We start from the raw sequence: 17,701 nt of genomic DNA on the forward strand, positions 1-17,701 counted from the left end.
CCTCACTTCCTACACCCATCACCTCCTCCACCCTTCATCCCATCCCTCACTACCTACACCCATCACCTCCTCCACCCTTCATCCCATCCCTCACTTCCTACACCCATCACCTCCTCCACCCTTCACCTCATCCCTCACTTCCTACACCCATCACCTCCTCCACCCTTCACCCCATCCCTCACTTCCTACACCCATCACCTCCCCTACCCTTCATCCCATCCCTCACTTCCTACACCCATCACCTCCTCCATCCTTCATCCCATCCCTCACTTCCTACACCCATCACCTCCCCTACCCTTCATCCCATCCCTCACTTCCTACACCCATCACCTCCTCCATTCTTCATCCCATCCCTCACTTCCTACACCCACCACCTCCTCCACCCTTCACCCCATCCTGCACCTCCCCACCCTTCTCGATCCTTTACAGGTGGTGAGCTGACACCCACGCCCACCACAGAGACAGGGCGCCATGCTGGTGGGGAATGCAGGATCCACTTTTTTATTGCAGGAAGACTATGTCTAGAGCGAAGGCTACACAGACCCCACGATGGGGGAGTGGGGGCACCCACATGCGGGGGGAGGGGGGTGGGGGTGGAGTCACGGCAAGCATGGCCTGGCACAGTCCCCAGCACCAGGGATGCCCAGGCAGGATGGGCCAGCAGCCAGGGCAGGCTCGGGCCCCCTCCTATTGCTGATCCCCTCTCTCCCCAGGGTCGGGCAGGGCCTGGGGTGGGAGAGGCCTGGAGGTGGGCAGGGCCCCAAGGAGATTGTGCTATCAGGGTGTGTCCCTGAGAAAGGGCCGCAGACCCCTGCCCAGCCTCACTCTCTCCGGCACCTTCAGAACCCAGAAGCTACTGCCAGGACAGGAGAAGAGGCAATGTCAGCTGCTGGAGGGCCCTGGGCCAGCCCAAGTTTTGGGGGGACCCAGCTCTGCTCAGACACAATGCCAGCTCTTCTGGGAGCCCGGTCCACGTGCTGGATAGCAACACACACGCACGTATGCACACTCCCTCTCTCTGAGTGTGTCCAGTAAACATTTGTTGAGTAAACACTCACATGAACACAGAGGAAAACAAACATGCTTGTACCAAATCAGACACGAACAATCTGTTATCTACATGGTCCCACCTGGCCACATGACTACAGAGACACATGCGTGCAATCTCTCTCTCTCACTGCACAAAAGTGCGCACACACACACACACACACGTTGCTTCCTCACACCCAATAAGACCAACACCTCCATCTCACCTTCCCTCACTAACTTAGCTGCCATGCTCCGAGCCCCACTGTGGAGAGACCCACATGGTACAGAACAAAGGGCAGCTTCCAGCCAATAGCCAGTGAGACACTGAGGCCTTCAGTCTTGCAACAGCAAGGAACTGAATGCTGCAACAACCACATGAGCTTCTAAAAAACAAATCCTTCCCGGATCAGGCCTTCAGATGAGACCTCTGCCTGGCCAATGCTTTGATTGCAGCCTCCTGAGATCCCAAGTAGAGGACCCAGCCAACCTGCACCCAGGCTTTTGACGCACAGAATCTATGAGATAATCAACGTGTGTTGTTTCTGGTTGCTACATTTGTGGTCATTTGTTACACAGCAATAGCCGACTGACACAGATTTGGGACCAAAAGTCACATTGCTAGAGTCATGTTGCTACGAGTGGAACACAGATCGTGTCCCTCAATCAGGACAAACATATTTACAGATAAATGCTCTCAGATAAACCATATCACCCACTCCCCAAAATATAGTCATGCTCATACAGGCACAAAGATTCATACAGACACATCACAAATATCCAGTCTTGTTGACAACCACACACAGATACCTACAACTACCCACCTCTCTGTATACCCTACACCACTATTACACACACAGACTGCCACAAAAACATATCATCCCAGACAGACACACACAGGTATACACGCAGATGCACTTAGATGCAAGTCACCCATCCGCGCACCCCAGGTTGCACAAATACACTGTTCCATAGTCACTTCCGTGTATGTTGGACACAACCCTGTGGGGTCACACAAGTGTGGTGTCACTCAGACTCTCTCACAAAAACACCCAGAACCTCATGGCTGCAGATACACTCGACTCCAGGACGCCACCATCCCCGGCAGGCCCTGCTCTCTGGGGCACAGGTGGTGGGGAGGAAGTGGGTGGGGCAGACCTCTGTCCCGAGCGCCCTCGGATCCTGCGGGTGCTGGCTCCCATCGGCTGTCCCCCCACGGGGGTGTAATTGATGTATGTCTGGCCAGGGCCCTGGGCACCCCCTCCTGAGCACCCCAGGTCCCCACCCACCATGCATTGCTAACGTCTCTGTCTTGGTGGAAGAGGCAGGTCCCCAGGCGGGCGGTGTCCGGGAAGCCCCTCCATACCCATGGTGCCTCTCCGGCGGGGCAGTTGTGCTGCGGATGTGGCCGGTCCCGGGGGTGGGATTCGGGGCTGGCAGGGGCACTGCTGCAGGCCCTGTGGTTATTGCCTGGTGGCCTGAGGCCCATCCCACGGGCCCCACACCCCGCTGTGAAGACAGAGGAGAGAGGGGCATTCTGGGACCGGAGGAGGGGGCACAGATCAGAGGTCACGAGGGGCCGGGTGGGCTTGGGTGTATGTTAACACCAAATAGGAGAAAAAAAACAAAAAATCTGAGGCTGATGTGCATTTTCAACTCCCCCCTCCCCCGGAAGGTCACAGTGATCAAATGTGAGGGACAGGACACGCAGGTCTGGCTGGGGACACCCCAGGGAAAGAGATGGAGATGGGGAAACGCAGCCTCCTCTGGTCCCAGCGGGAACGAGCAGCTCCTCTTGCCAGCTCCCTGTCCTGTTTTCCCATCTGCAGGACAAGGGGGCCACCTCCGGCTCTTGGTTTTGGAGGGTACAGACACAACAAGAGGGTGGAGAGAGAGCGGGAGAGGAAGAAGAGCCCCAGCCCTGCCTCGGGGTAGGCAGGGGCAGCGGGGGGGGGGGGTGGCCTCGGTTTCCCCAGCCGAGGTGTCGGAGGAAGGATGAGAGAAGAGGAGGAGGCCGAGGAGGGCGTCAGTATTGGGGGAGGCGGCGGGGGCTGGGGCCAGTGGGGGTGGGCAGCGGGCAGGCGGGCGTTCCGGGCTCACATGAGGGTGCATTTGCCCTTGACGCGGTCTGTCCTCTTCTGCTTCCCGGAGCGCTTGCCGTCGATGTTGAGGCTCATGTTCCGGCGCGTCTCCAGCGTCAGCAGCTCCTGGAAGAGCTCCTTGACATTGTAGTTCATCTTGGCCGAGGTCTCCATGAAGGCACACTTCCACTCCTGGGCCACCGCCTGCGCCTCGCGCGTGTCCACCTCCCGCTGCGTCTCGTCGCACTTGTTGCCCACGAGCATCACGGGGATGTCCTCCACGCTGCCCTTGATCTGCACGATGAGCTTGTAGATGGGCCCCAGCTCCTCCAGCGACTGCTTGCTGGTGACGGAGAACACCAGGATGAAGGCATGGCCCTTGGAGATGGACAGGCGCTGCATGGCCGGGAACTGGTGGCTGCCGGTGGTGTCTGTGATCTGCAGCGTGCACACGCTCTTGTCGCAGCTGATCACCTGCCGGTAGGTGTCCTCGATGGTGGGGATGTAGGTGTCGCGGAACGTGCCCTTCACGAAGCGCAGCACCAGCGAGCTCTTGCCCACGCCTCCCGCCCCGAACACCACCACGCGGTAATCGTTACTCTGTTCCGGCATCTTCCCCGCGGCGGGTGGGCGGCCGGGGCCAGGAGGGCTGGTGCCGGCTGCAAGAACCCCAGACCGAGCCTGTGCAGAGAGGAGGGTCAGATGTCAAAGGCCACCCAGCCTTGAGGGGACAGCCCCACGCTCCGGGGAGGGAGGACAGGGCGGCTTCTCAGAGGAGGTGGCTGCTGTGCCTCCTGCCTCCTGAAAAGGCCCATCTGCTTGTGGCTGACTTTGCAGTTCTGTCCCGCAGGCGGGCGCACAGCCAACACCCTTTGCTTACTTCTCCCTAACAAAATCTGGGGCCTGAGCTTCCCCGGGGGACGCTGAGCTAGGAGAGGCGTGGGAGATGCCGGGATGCCCACGAAACTCCTTCCCTGGGTGTGGGTGTCCCTTCCGGGCTGTGCTGGCTTCCCCCTCTCTTCCCAGCGTGGCAGGGGCCCCTGGAAGCTAGCAGGCCTGGCTTCCACCTCTCGCTCCACATCTGCCTGGCTCTGAGACCTTGCTGAGCCATCGTGCCACCCTGAGCCTGTTTGGTGGATCAAACGGTGCCCGTCTCCAACAACCATGGGTCCCCTGCTCTTCTCCCAACCCAGAGATGGCTAATCCTCGTGGAAGCCGCACATGGTCGGGTGTTTAAGATGCATACGTCAGGGCCGCAGCCCTAGGTATGCTGAATCGGTCGGCCAGGGCAATAGCCCTGGGAACTCGTATTTTATTTTATTACTCTTATTTATGTATTTATTTTTAGACAAAGTTTCGCTCTTGCTGCCCCGGCTGGAGTGCAATGGCATAACCTTGGCTCGCCGCAACCTCCACCTTCCAGGTTCAAGCCATTCTCCTGCCTCAGCCTCCCAAGTAGCTAGGATTACAGGCATGCATCACAAAGCCCGGCTAATTTTATATTTTTAGTAGAGATAGGGTTTCTCCATGTTGGTCAGGCAGGTCTCGAACTCCTGACCTCAGGTGATCCACCCACCTTGGCCTCCCAAAGTGCTGGGGTTATAGGTGTGAGCCACTGCACCTGGCCTTCTTATTTTTTTTAAGACCAAGCCTCGCTCTGTTGCCCAGGCTGGAGTTCAGTGGTGCAATCTCGGCTCACTGCAAACTCTGCCTCCTCGGTTCAAGCAATTCTCCTGCCTCAGCCTCCAGAGTAGCTGGGACTACAGGCATGCACCACCACACCTGGCTAATTTTTGTATTTTCAGTAGAGACGGGGTTTTGCCACGTTGGCCAGGGTCTTGAACTCCTGACCTCAGCTGATCCTCTCGCCTCGGGCTCCCAAAGTGCTGGGATTCCAGGCGTGAGACACCGCATCCAGCTGGAACTTGTATTACAAGGCTGCTCTCCTCACCTGCCGTAAATGGGATCCTGAGGCTGGGAGTCTGAGAACCACAATTTGCAAATCAGGGCACTGATTCCCAATAGCCGCCCCAGGGAGGCAGGGTCTTGCAGCCTGGGTGGGACACAAAAATACAAAATCCAAAAGCTGAATGGGAAAATCCCCGCTCCCTAAACTCTAAAATCAAACTATGGCCTGGTGTGCCCTAGGCCCTCCTGTTCAGGTCTGACGGATCCTTAGGAATAGCGCTTCCTGGGAGGAGCACCTCTTAGCCCCTCTCTTCTCTCTTGGGCTCAGAGAGGTCCAGCAGCCTGAGGAGGTCACACAGCACAGCAGATCCTGAAATGATGGAGGTGAGGGAAGAACGCTGAGGGGAGGGCAGGTGGCTTATCTCCAGAATTGATGTCCTCCCCTCCCCTTCCTCCTTCCAGTCTCTGGGGAAGCGGTGGAGCGGGGGGTGTCCCCCAGCAAGGTGGTCTACAGTGGGAGAGAAGGAGGCACCAGTTTCTACCTGCTGCACTGGGGGTGGGGGTGTGTTTATGGGAAGAGTCCAGAGGTTCCCCAGGAGTCAGTGGTTTGAACCTAAACAGGCAAATTCAAGTCCCTAAGCCTCCGTTTTCTCTTCTGTGAAATGCGAGGCACTGTTGGGACAAGTAAGGTGACAAGGTGGAGAAAGGCCCTAGGCAGTGCCCCGTACAGCGGAGACCCCGATCACAATTGTGATCACAGTCACAAGGGCTCGGGGCCGGTGGGCAGGGCACTTGGCTGTGCCTGTTGGTTGCAAAGGCACCTTCTGGATTATCAAGGGTAACAGATTTGCCAGAAAAAGAAAACAGGATGATGAAAGCGCCAGCTGACACAGTCCCCAGTTGTGATGAGCCAGGCAAACTTCTGGGCGCCTGGGCAATGCCAACTCATGTGATTGGCTGCCGGGTTTGTGGACTACATGCATAGTAATTCTCGGCATTCGGAGGAGGCTGGGGGTGCTGGTGGTTGGGGGGGAGGCGGCCTGCGCTGCAGACCCTGCCCTTTCCTGGGTGGGCGCCCTGAGAGGCGGGCACGCTGCTGTGCAGAAAGACGCCACCAAAACCGGCCTGGGGTCCTAATGGCCGTGGGTTCTGTGGACCCAGATCCAGCCTTTGCCTTGCTGTGGGCATTGAAGCTCCAGCGCCCATGAGCAGTACTGTCCTCCCCGCCGGGTCTGGAATCCCTGACCAGGAAGGCGCTTGCACTCAACAGCCCCGAAGCCCACGCCACTTCCCACCTCCACCACCTGGGGGGTGCGGGTGGAGGGAGGGGGTCGTGAGCACCGAGGCAGGAGCAGGAGGGGCTGGCTCAAGGTCACAGAGCAGGGGGGTGGAGGCGCACAGCGGGGCTGGAAGCCCACCCTGCTTGGCTAGACTCCTGGGGTTTCCCGCCTGTGAGGGGCAGCCCACCCCCAGACGTCCACGCAGGGCCAATCTACCCCAGCTCTGGGTCCCTGAAGCCCGGCTCCCTGCGGGGCACGGAGTGGTTGGTGGGGGCGGGGGTGTCAAAGCAAAGCTCAGGGTCAGGAAAGCAGAGAGAGCCGCGACCCAGGGGTCTAGCAGGGGTCACACCTGACCAAGCGTGGGGCGGGGGTCTGACCCAGGGCCGCCTGGCCGGTGAGGGGTTTGATGGAGAAAGGGCCTGCTCTAGGGGGCCCGAGGGCGCAGAGGCACAGTACGGGGCCAGCCCAGGGGCGACCCTTGACTCAGGAGGACCTCAGTGGTGGAGAGGAGGAGCCCACCCCGGGGAGGGGGCGCGGAGGGAGGGGCTTGGCTGGGCAGTGGGGCGGAGGGCGAAGTAGGCAGCTGCAGGAGGGAGGAGGCCCTGCCCGAGGGGACCAATGCGGAGAGGGGCGGCGGGGTGGGCCTCGGTGGGGTGGGATCTGCAGGGGGGCGCCCTCCGGGTGGGGGAGGGGAGGCGGCCGGGAGCTGTCCAAGGTGAGCCGCGGAGGGGCCGGCCGGGCCCGGCGGGAAGGGACGGGGGACGCCCGGCGAGGGGCCCTGGAGCCAGGCGGGGAAGGGCCCGGCCCCGAGGCCCGGGAGGGTGGGGCCGGGACAAAGGAGGGACGCACGGCGGGGAGGACGGCCGGCTGGGGGCTGCGCAGGGACCCCCGCCCCGCTCCGGGCCGCCTACCTGGGCCCGCTGGTCCCTGCGGCGCCGAGGCCGCTGCTCCTGCCCGCTCCGGTGTCCGCTGGCGCCGCCGCCCCCCGCCCGCCCGAGCCGCCGCAGTCGCGCCCGCGCCGTCCCCGCCCGCCGGGCCCCGCGCTCCGCCCCGCCCCGCCCCGCCCCGGGGACCCGCGCCCACGGGGCCCGCGCGCCGCCCTGCCAAGGTCACCGCCGCCCCACGCGGGACCCCGGACCGCACCCCCCACGGGACCCCTGCCCGCGCCCGGGGTGGGAGAGGTCGCCAGGATCCGGGACCCCCGCCCTGCCACGTGGCGACCTGCGCGCTCCCTCCCTCGGGGTGGGAGCTGGGGCCGCTTCCCGGGAAACCCCGAGTGGGGACCAGGAGCCCGGCTTGGGAGGAGCAGAGTCCAGCCGGGGGTGGGGGGCTTTGGCAGAAATGCGGATAAAGGGGGTGCAGAATGGGACCCCTGAGGCCGGCTGGGGCCCGGTCACACGCAGGGTGGGGAATCAGAGGGGTGCGTTGTGAAATGAGTAAGTCGATAATCAACAATGAATGAACAGGTTTAGAAGCGGGCAGAGGCGGGAGGGTTCAGGTCAATGGGGTGCACCTGGAGGCCCACCCGTCCCAGGGGCCTGGGCAGGGGCGGGTTGGGGGCAGAAGCGGACTCTGCGCTCTGTAGGGCTGGTTTTGTGGAGGGGGAGGCAGCCCATGGCAGTCAGGCCTAGGGAGGTGGGGGGTGAGCAAAGGGGGCTGGTGCTGCTCTGCAGAGGATGGGTTTGCCGTTTTCGGTTAGGAAAATGTTTGTGTTCCCCCAACAGGAGGCGTCTTAGGGGAGCACTGACTTTTCTGACGCGTCTGTGTGTCCATAAGAGACCATGGCTCTTCCTCCATTTTGGAGACCCAGAGGCCGAGTTTCCTTTTGGCCTCATCGGGCAGATCCCAGAGGAGACTGGACTTTGGGGTCTAGTGACCAGGCCAGAAGGTGCTCTCAGGGGTGGGTGCGGGACAGTCCCAGGCCGCAAGGCTGTTAGAGGAAGGCGCCCCTTGGTGAAGAGGCCAACTCTGAGACCCACAGGGTTCTTTCCAGAGTCAGAGCCATCAGTGGGCGAGAGGCTGGTCTGGAAGGTGGTGAGCTCCCCGTCACCAGGCCTGTGAGCAGGTGCTGCAGCCCCGGGAACCCCTTGGGCCCTCAGCTCCTGGGTTCTCCATGACCCACCATTTCCATGGCCCTGGATGAGGTGGGCCCATCTGCCTCTGCGGAGACTTGGCACTGCCCCCAAGACCACTCAGTCCCCTCTCCTGTTGCCACTGAGGTTGGGGCACTGAGGTTCATGTGGCTTTGGGGCTCAAAGAGCTCTATTTCTCCCTGATTTGACCCCACTCCCCCTCCTGGCCTCCAGACCCCTTCCTCCAGCCCTCCTTCCACTCTGCCACTCAGTGCTCCAACTGGAACATGGGCCTCCCCTGCTCTAACGCCACCCATGGCTCCCTTCTCTCAGGTCAAGGTCCAGCTTCTCAGCCTGGCATCCAAGGCCTGGCCTGAGTGCTCCCAGCGTGCACCTCCCTCCTGCCCTGACCCCAGCCCCGTGGGAGCACCTCAGAGCATGGCCCGGCCCCTGACCCTCATCTGGGGGTGCCCTCAGCAGGAGATGGAGACAGCCCTGAGGGCAGACAAATCCCACCTTCTGCTCTACGTGGCTGCCTGCAGGGAAGTGCCTTCTCAAGCATCGGTTCCCCCATCTGTGAGTGACGTCACTGTTGCCCGCCGGTAGGGTTGCTGGGAACACATGGGCAGGGTGCCCACCTACACGGGGCTGCTGGGCACCCAAGCACTCAGACGGCAGCCCTGCCCCTTCCCAGTCCGCCTGCCTGCCTTCGTCTCCTGAGTGACCCACCAGCGTGGGGCAGGGCGTCGGGCCGGCTCCCTGTCTCCTCCGGGCACCAGCTCAGGCCGGGGCAGGCTGACTCATGCGTAGGAGAGTGGGGAGGGCGGTAACTCCACGCTGCGGCTGCTATTTATAGCTCCCAGGCCAGGCTGTGGGCCTCATGAGCTGGCGAGGCCAGGCCCTGTTCCCCTCCTCGCTGTCCCTGAGGAACGGGGGCTCCACACACGGCCCGCAGCACCCAGGCCGCAGCTGGCAGTGAGCTCTTGCGAGCACCCAAACTAGGACAGCAGGAGCTTCTCCCCCATGGTGGGCCGGGGAGCAGAGGGCTCCGCCTGGCCTTTGTGAGTGGCGGTGGGTGGGCGCCCCAGCTCTGCCTCTCCATGGAAAGGTCCGTGATCCAAATCTCAGGGGCCAGGGCACTTGCACACTGGGGCACTGAGCAAGCCGGGGCTGGCACTGGAGTTTCCTGGGTTCCCTGCTGCCTTTCACACCCGAGTCCCTCTTTGGAGAGTCCTTCGGTGTCCTGAGAGGCACACAGGTGGGCGAGGAGGACTGAGGCCGGCTGCATCTTTGCCAAAGAGAAGAGGACCCGTCAACCTCTCCAGCTCCCGAGCCGGGCAGGATCCACAGGTGTCCACATTGAGTCCACAGGGTGAAACCCACCGGGGCAGTCTGCATGGATCCTGCAAACACAAAGTGCCAGTGTAGTGGGTGCTGGGCCCTCAGCGGTCTGTAAAAGGCCACTGTCCCTGCTCCCATCTGGAAACTGCTGCTCAGAGAAGGGAAGTGGCTCGCCCACGGTGGCCTAGTGGGGAAGAGGTCGGTCCGGATCCATCAGGCTCTGAAGCCATAGCCCAGCCTGCTGGGGATGGACGACCAACCTGGTGTGATCCTCTTGCCCTGTCCCTGGCTATCTGGAGTCCTGTCCTGGGGACACTCGGCCTGTCCTGCCTTACGGATCTCCTTTCAGCAGAACGGCTCTCCTGCCCTGTCCCTGGCTATCTGGAGTCCTGTCCTGGGGACACTCGGCCTGTCCTGCCTTACGTATCTCCTTTCAGCAGAACGGCTCTCCTGCCCTGTCCCTGGCTATCTGGAGTCCTGTCCTGGGGACACTCGGCCTGTCCTGCCTTACAGATCTCCTTTCAGCAGAATGGCTCTCCTGCCCTGTCCTTGGCTATCTGGAGTCCTGTCCCGGGGACACTCGGCCTGTCCTGCCTTACAGATCTCCTTTTAGCAGAACAGCAAGGGACGGCGTTCATCTGCAACATCCGGCTCCTTACCCGGCCCTGCAGCTGCACGGCCGCTCTCCTCACCCTGCTGCCCTGACCGGGGCCACGCGGACCTCACTGAGCCCCGGCTAGCCTTTGGAGAGGAGGGCAGTGGGGTCCGGCCTCAGCTCTCTTCAGTGGTCTCTGGACCATGTGGGCAAAGCCAAGGTTGCACATCCTGGCCTCAGGGGGCAGTCACCACGGGGGCTCAGCCACACAGTTGCTTTTCAAGTTTAGCATCTGTCAATCAATCAATCTATCACCTGTCTATCATCTGTCAATCATCTATCTGTCATCTATCAATTAATCTATCAATCATCTGTCATCTATTAATCATCTATCATCTAGCAATAATCTATCAATCATCTATCACCTATCAATAATCTATCGATCATCTATCATCTATTAATCATTTACCTATTATCTATCAATCATCTGTCATCTATTGGTCATCTATTATCTATCAAACACCTATCAATCATCTACTTATCTATCTATCTATCTATCTATCTATCTATCGAGACAGGGGCTCACTCCGCCACCTAAGCTGGAGTGCAGTGGTGAGGTCACAGCTCACCGCAGCCTTGAACTTCTGGGCTCGAGCAATCCTTCCTCCTCAGCCTCCTGAGTAGCTGGGACTACAGGCGCACACCACCAAGCCCGGCTAATTTTTAAAAATTTTTCTGGGCCGAGCACGATGGCTCATGCCTGTAATCCCTGCACTTTGGGAGGCTGAGGTGGGCAGATCACATTAGGTCAGGAGTTCAAGACCAGCCTGGCCAACATGGCAAAACCCCGTCTCTACTAAAAATATAAAAAATTAGCCCAATGTGGTGGTGGGCACCTGTAATCCCAGCTACCTGGGAGGCTGAGGCAGGAGAATCACTTGAACCTGGGAGGCGGAGGTTGCAGTGAGCTGAGATCACACCACTGTACTCCAGCCTGGGCAACAGAGCAAGACTCTGTCTTAAAAAAAAAAAAAAAAAAAAATTCTGGGCTGGGTGCAGTGGCTCACGCCTGTAATCCCAGCACTTTGGGAGGCTGAGGCGGGCAGATCATGAGGTCAGGTGTTCGAGACCAGCCTGACCAATATGGTGAAACCCCGTCTCTACTAAAAATACAAAAATTAGCCGGGCCTGGTGGCATGCTCGTGTAATCCCAGCTACTCAGGAGGCCGAGACAGGAGAATCGCTTGAACCCGGGAGGCACAGGTTGCAGTGAGACGAGATCGTGCCATTGCACTCCAGCCTGGGCGACACAGCAAGACTCTGTCTCAAAAAATATATATATATATATTCTGTAGAGATAAAGTCTTACTATACTGCCCAGGCTGGTGGCACCAATATTTTAAAATACAGAGACCCATTTGTCAAAAACCAGTTTTCCTTCAAAGATGAACAGGATGGCATCCCCAAGCCCGTTTTTTCCCCCCCTTCAGCATCTGCAGAGCTGTTCACCGCTGCTCTCCCAGCCCCCAGGCCACCTTGGAAGACCCACACCTCACCCTGCCTGGCCCCTAGAGTCAGCACTGGGTTCCTCTCTAACATCAGGGTGCTATGATTTTTTGTTTTTGTTTTTAGACAGAGTCTCCCTCTGTCACCCAGACTGGAGTGCAGTGGTGTGATCTTGGCTCACTGCAACCTCAACCTCCCGGGTTCAAGCAACTCCCCTGCCTCAGCCTCGCAAGTAGCTGGGATTACAGGCGCCCACTGCCACACCCGGCTGATTTTTATACTTTCAGTGGAGATGGAGTTTCACTGTGTTGCCCAGGCTGGTCTGGAAGTCCTGACCTCAGGTGATCTGTCCGCCTTGGCCTCCCAAAGAGCTGAGATGACAGGCGTGAGCCACCGTGCCTGGCCAGGGTGCTGTTTCATCACCACCTCTGAGGAGTGTGGTTACTGAGTCTTTAGCATTGGCAGGATAAACCCTGGTAACACCTGGGTCTTCTTAGAGAGAAGAAGCCACTCTGGTCATCAGAGAAAAAAGGCTGAGAACTACAGAGAGGCCCCAGGGCCTTTGCACATGCTGCTCTCTCAGCCAGACGAGCTCTCTCTCCCCCATCTCCTTCTCACTCACTTTCTCCAGTCCCCCTCACGTCATCCCAGAGACCACTCCTGAGGAGACCACAGAGCTAAAATCATCTCCTTTTGCCGTCTCTCACCGTGTCCTGATTCTTTTCAGGGCATTTATTGCTACCTGGTACTGCATAACATGCTGGCGTCGGCTCCCTCTCCAGAACGTGAGCCGCCTTAGTTCTGGGGCAGCGGTTCCCACGGGGGGGTGATTCTGTCCCAAGGGGAGGCTGGGCACTAGATGGGAACATCTGTGGTTCTCACAACTGTGGGTGCTCCTGGCATGGAGTGGGTGGAGGCCAGGGATACTGCTCAGCACCCTGCAGTGCCCAGCACAGCCCCACCCCAGAGAACTACCTGGCCCCAGTGTCCCCAGTGCCTGGGGGAGAGACCCTGGAGGGGTCCATGGGTCTCAAACTTTGCCCACCCCAGCATGGCCAGCGTTGCCTGGGAACTCGGCGGAACACAAAGTTCTCAGGCCCCACCCCAGAGCCAGGGCTGCAGCTCACCTTCCCACAAGGCACAGGATGGCCCCAGATGTCCACAAAGCCGAGGCACAGAAGCCTGTTCTGGGGGCCAGCTCGTCTAGCCTGAGTCTGGCTGGACCTCCACTAGCTGAGATGGAAGCCCAGCCAGCCCCTGGAGGAGCCCAGCCAGCCCGCTCACCTCCTCACGGAGAAGCCCGACGCAGCGCTGGCCACTCCCTCCCCTCCGTGTGCAGCTCCCTGGCTCTGAAGCACTCACCTGTCTAACCCGATTCTCACCCTACAAGATTGCAACCCGCCATCACTTCCGCCCTCCGCCAGGACACCGAGGCCAGCTGTGTCACTGCCCCGAGGGGCTGCAGGTGCGGAGCCGCAGACGCCTGAGGGATGGCAGGGACAGAGGTGGAGGCATCTTCCCACTCCAGCCCCGTCTGGCCTCAGCACCCGACAGCCAGAAGAGTTCTGGGGTCTTCCAGACAAGCCCCCACGTCCTGCAGCAGCCCGTGCTCCCTCGAAAGGGAGATGACTCCTCTACCTTCGGGAGCCTCCGCCTTCTTCCCACCTGCAGGGGGACTCTGGAAAGGCTGGGGCAGCCTCCGAGCATCGAAGTGAAAGCCAAGGATCCTTTATTGGTGACAGGCTGCTCACCGGCTCTGTCCCAAAAGCAGACACAGCTCAGGGCACAAGCTGGGTGCAGGCTGGTGGTTGGAACACATGGAATGCAGCCCCGTCTTCCCGGTGGGGCAGAGGGTCCAGAGCTGCTGGCCAGGAGAGTCTGATGGTGCCAAGGGTTGGGAGACACCGTCCCATGCACCGCCGACCTCCCCGTCCCGCCCCGAGCTAATAACTTGTGCAACAGAAATGCAAACAACAGACACGTAGGGCCGACAGGCTGTTATTACGGCTGACTCAACCCCGCAGGCCTGGGCACCGCCTCGTCATTTTCTCCCTTTTTGTCTCCGGATCCAGGTGGGGGAATCCGGCGACGCCATCCAGCTGTCTGTGCTGAGAACCCCACGAAGGGCTTCCTTCCCGCTGGAGCCCACGCCTGCGCCCAGCGGGGACCCCAAGCTCAAGTCCCGAGTTAATTCTCCAGCTTGCAGAGCTGAGAGACGCCCCCATCCCGGCCCACCGTCTCTGTCCCAATAGAAAAACCTGGACCCACCTGGGGTCTAGGCAAGGCTGCTGGGTCTGTTTCCGGTGGGGCAGCAGCTGGGCCTGACCTGGGTCCCTCCCGCCTGTCACCTGCCTGGTCATAGACAAGAGAAGCCCCTGGCCAGGCATGGGCCTAGGGGTGGCTGTGACCTAGCCAGGAGCGCTGCATTCAGACGAAGGTGGCACTGGGTACTCTGCACTTGGAGTTTTGGTTTTGTGTGTGTGTGTTTTTGAGACCAAGTCTTGCTCTGTCGCTCAGGCTGGAGTGCAGTGGTGCAATCTCGGCTCACTACAACCTCTGCCTCCCGGGTTCAAGCGATTCTCCTGCCTCAGCCTCCCAAGTTGCTGGGATTACAGGCACCTGCCACCATACCCAGCTAATTTTTGTATTTTTAGTAGAGATGGGGTTTCGCCATGTTGGTCAGGCTGGTCTCCAACTTGTGGGCTCAAGTGATCTGCCTGCCTCAGCCTCCCAAAGTGCTGGGATTATAGGCGTGAGCCACTGCTCCCGGCCGGAGTTTTGTTTTTTAAACAGGAAGCTGTCTTCTGTTATCCAGGAACGATCTGTCCAAGCTATTCCTGGTCTCTGCCAGCACACGAAACGGCTGGCAGGTGCCCCCTCGCCTCCCCGTGTCTCTCTCATGAACAGGTGGTCGACACAGCCCACCATCACCTGTCCTGGATCTTCCTATGAGTTGGGCTGGGTCTCTCCCCCTGGGCCCTGTGGACATTGGGACTGAACCGTTCTCTGGGGTGGGGCCGTCCTGGGCACTGTAGGGTGCTGAGCCGCATCCCTGGCCTCCACCCACTCCATGCCAGGAGCACCCCTAGTCAAGACAACCACAGATGTCCCCAGACATGGCCCAGTGTCCCCTGGGGGCAGAAGATCCCCGACTGGGAGTCAGAGTCAGTAAAAGAGACCCCCAAGGAGGAGGACCTTTGGCTTCTGCGGGTCATGTGACATTTCTGTGACTCAAAGTTGTGTAGAGATGGAGGCGGCCGTGTGCAGCCAGAGCTGGCCTGCTCTGCAGTGTTGTGACGTTGTTTTGAGGCAGGAGTAGTCTGTTGCTGCAGGCAGTGACAAACCCAGGCTTCCTCAAGCAGTGGCTCCTAGCACTGGATGACAGTGTGTCTGTGGGCAGAGCCAGAGGAGACAGAGTCGCTGGGCTGCCTCACAGGAGCCTGGTCTAGGCTGGACCTGGCTGCCGTCGGCCAAGGGACCTTGGGAATGAGCCCTGCGCCTCTGGACTCTATATCGGACGGGCGAGATGACCACTCCACGTCTTTACCCCAACATGGACATATGCTGGGTTCCTCCTCAAAAGCGGGTAAAGCCCCCAGGCGCGGTGGCTCACGCCTGTAATCCCAGCACTTGTGGGAGGCCGAGGTAGGTAGATCACCTGAGCTCAAGAGTTTGAGACCAGCCTGACCAACATGGTGAAACCCCGTCTCTACTAAAAATACAAAATTAGCCAAGCGTGGTGCCGGGCATCTATGGTCCCTGCTACTCAGGAGGCCGAGGCAGGAGAATCACTTGAACCCGGGAGCAGAGGTTGCAGTGAGCCGAGATCATGCCACTGCACTCCAGCCTGAGAGACAGACTGAAACTCTATCTCAAAAAAAAAAAAAGTGGGCCAGGCACGGTGGCTCACACGTGTAATCCCAGCACTTTGGGAGGCCAAGGCCAGCGGATCACGTGGTCAGGAGTTCAAGACCAACCTGGCCACCATGGTGAAACCCCGTCTCTAGTAAAAATACAAAAATTAGCTGGCCGTGGTGGCGCATGCTTGTAATCCCAGCTACTTGGGAGGCTGAGGCAGGAGAATTGTTTGAAGCCGGGAGGTGGAGGTTGCAGTGAGCCGAGATTGCGCCATTGCACTCCAGCCTAGGCGACAGGGCAAGGCTCTATCTCAAAAAAAAAAAAAAAAAAAAGAGTGGTGACAGCCGACCAAAAGTGGCTCAAGAGACATCCTCCTGCCTTAGGGTCCCGCTGGCCCCAGGAAAGCTCATTTCGTGCCTCCTGAGGACTCTGGGACGGAGAGGTCTGGAGGCCACAGCCTGCTCACCCCTGCCCCCGCCTGCGTCCTGCTTTCTGGCCACCGCCTCTGGTCTGCTGTGATCAGAGGAGCAGGGCCAGCCCTGAGCTCCCACCCTTGGGAGGACAGACATGGCTGATGGCACAGCGCCGGTGGGGGACAACGTGGTGTCAGAGGCTCCTCTGGAGGGAAGGGGAAGAAGCCGCTTGGGATCCTTGGGGTGGGGTGGCTGGGCCTGCAGGGGTCGACAGCTTGGGTCCCTTGGGCCACCCTGGGGAGCTGATGGCTGGTGGAGGGCAGGGCCCCACTTTGTGCTTCCTGCTGTGATGGGCGAAGGTGGATGGGGATCCCTGGAGTAGGCGGTGCTCCGCCCCACGTGGGCTCCTGCTGGATTCAGGGGACGGGGACCCTGAACCTTCCCCTGTGGGGGGCCTGGATGTCTCTATCCCCTGGCAGTCACGAAACTCAAGCCACATCCCCCACTAGTACAGGGACCCAGTGGCTTCACAACCCACCCGCCTGGGGTAAAGGACAAACAGCCCAAGCAGGGTGAAGTCGGGGGAGGGACGGGCAGAACCACGTCAGGTTCAGGACACTGTGAAGCTCCTTCCTATACCCCTGGGGCCAGGGCCAGGCTGCACGGGATTCAGAGATGGATCCCCGGTAAGAGGTTCAGACGCAGGCTCCCAGAACAGGCCCCAAGCTTCCAACAGCAATGGGGTAGGGACCTCCTGGAGTGGAAGTTGGTAGGGGAGTCTCAGGAGCAGAGGCTGAACCCCGGGTTACTTACAGACCCCCTGAAGTGGAAGTTGGGGGGATCTCAGGAGCAGAAGCTGAACCCCAGGTTACTTACAGACCCCCTGGAGTGGAAGTTGGGGGGGGTCTCAGGAGCAGAGGCTGAACCCTGGGTTACGTACAGACCCCCTGGAGTGGAAGTTGTGGGGGGTCTCAGGAGCAGAGACGGAACCCCGGGTTACATACAGATCCCCTGGAGTGGAAGTTGGGGGGGGGGGTCTCAGGAGCAGAGGCGGAACCCCGGGTTACATACAGATCCCCTGGAGTGGAAGTTACTTACAGGGGCTGTGTGACTATTCTGGCTTCCTGGGACCCCCATGGCAATGCTCCAGGCAGCCACCGCCCTCTCGAGGTCGTCCCTTCCTGTGACTGACATCTGGGAGCTGAGTTGGCTGCAGCAGGGCCACCGGCTGGGACACCCCACAGAGCAGTCCCTGGCTGGCCCTGGAGCTCCCCATCTGACTAGAGTGATGGATTGATGGATAGGAGGCCCCGCCAGGCCCAAGCCCACAGGCCAGATGGGGACCTCTCCATGTAGCCCCCCACAGTCAGTCTTGTGGGCAGGTATAGGGAGACGTCGTGGTGAGGCAGGGCATGGGACGGGAGAAGGGTACCTGGGGCCTGGCGCTCAAAGCTGAGTGACAAGGGAGGAGATGGGGACAGCCAGAGGCCCTCACAGCCCTGATGGGGCCGGAAGACGCCAAGGTCCAGAGACGGGGGCCGGGGCTCCAGGTCAGAGCAAGGAGGTGGTGAAGCTGGTGGAAAAACCCAGCCCAGGAGGGCACGTCGGGCTCCCTTCTGCA

At 60.0% G+C, this 17,701-nt stretch overlaps 1 protein-coding gene and 1 long non-coding RNA gene across 3 annotated transcripts; both read right to left on the minus strand.

Annotated features, from left to right (window-relative positions):
* Positions 1–475: 475 nt before the first annotated feature.
* DIRAS1 (DIRAS family GTPase 1) lies at positions 476–7,302 on the minus strand. Of its 2 annotated transcripts, XM_054465491.2 has the most exons (3): positions 7,207–7,287; positions 5,059–5,160; positions 476–3,788 (listed from the first exon to the last, which is right to left on the minus strand). In XM_054465491.2, exon 3 carries the CDS (start codon positions 3,717–3,719, stop codon positions 3,123–3,125), a length of 597 nt encoding a protein of 198 aa, XP_054321466.1. In that variant the 5' UTR covers positions 3,720–3,788; positions 5,059–5,160; positions 7,207–7,287; the 3' UTR covers positions 476–3,122. The 2 variants fall into 2 exon arrangements, with proteins under 2 accessions (XP_054321466.1, XP_054321465.1); XM_054465490.2 differs by lacking the exon at positions 5,059–5,160 and having other exon boundaries at positions 7,207–7,302.
* Positions 7,303–7,746: 444 nt separating this feature from the next.
* LOC134738848 (uncharacterized) lies at positions 7,747–14,370 on the minus strand. The gene is made up of 2 exons (XR_010124996.1): positions 12,937–14,370; positions 7,747–9,770 (listed from the first exon to the last, which is right to left on the minus strand). It is a non-coding gene; the product is annotated as an uncharacterized LOC134738848 (long non-coding RNA).
* Between the last annotated feature and the right edge of the window lie 3,331 nt (positions 14,371–17,701).

The sequence above is a fragment of the Pongo pygmaeus genome, chromosome 20 (genome assembly GCF_028885625.2).
Source record: "Pongo pygmaeus isolate AG05252 chromosome 20, NHGRI_mPonPyg2-v2.0_pri, whole genome shotgun sequence".
Classification (NCBI taxonomy): Eukaryota; Metazoa; Chordata; class Mammalia; order Primates; family Hominidae; genus Pongo; species Pongo pygmaeus.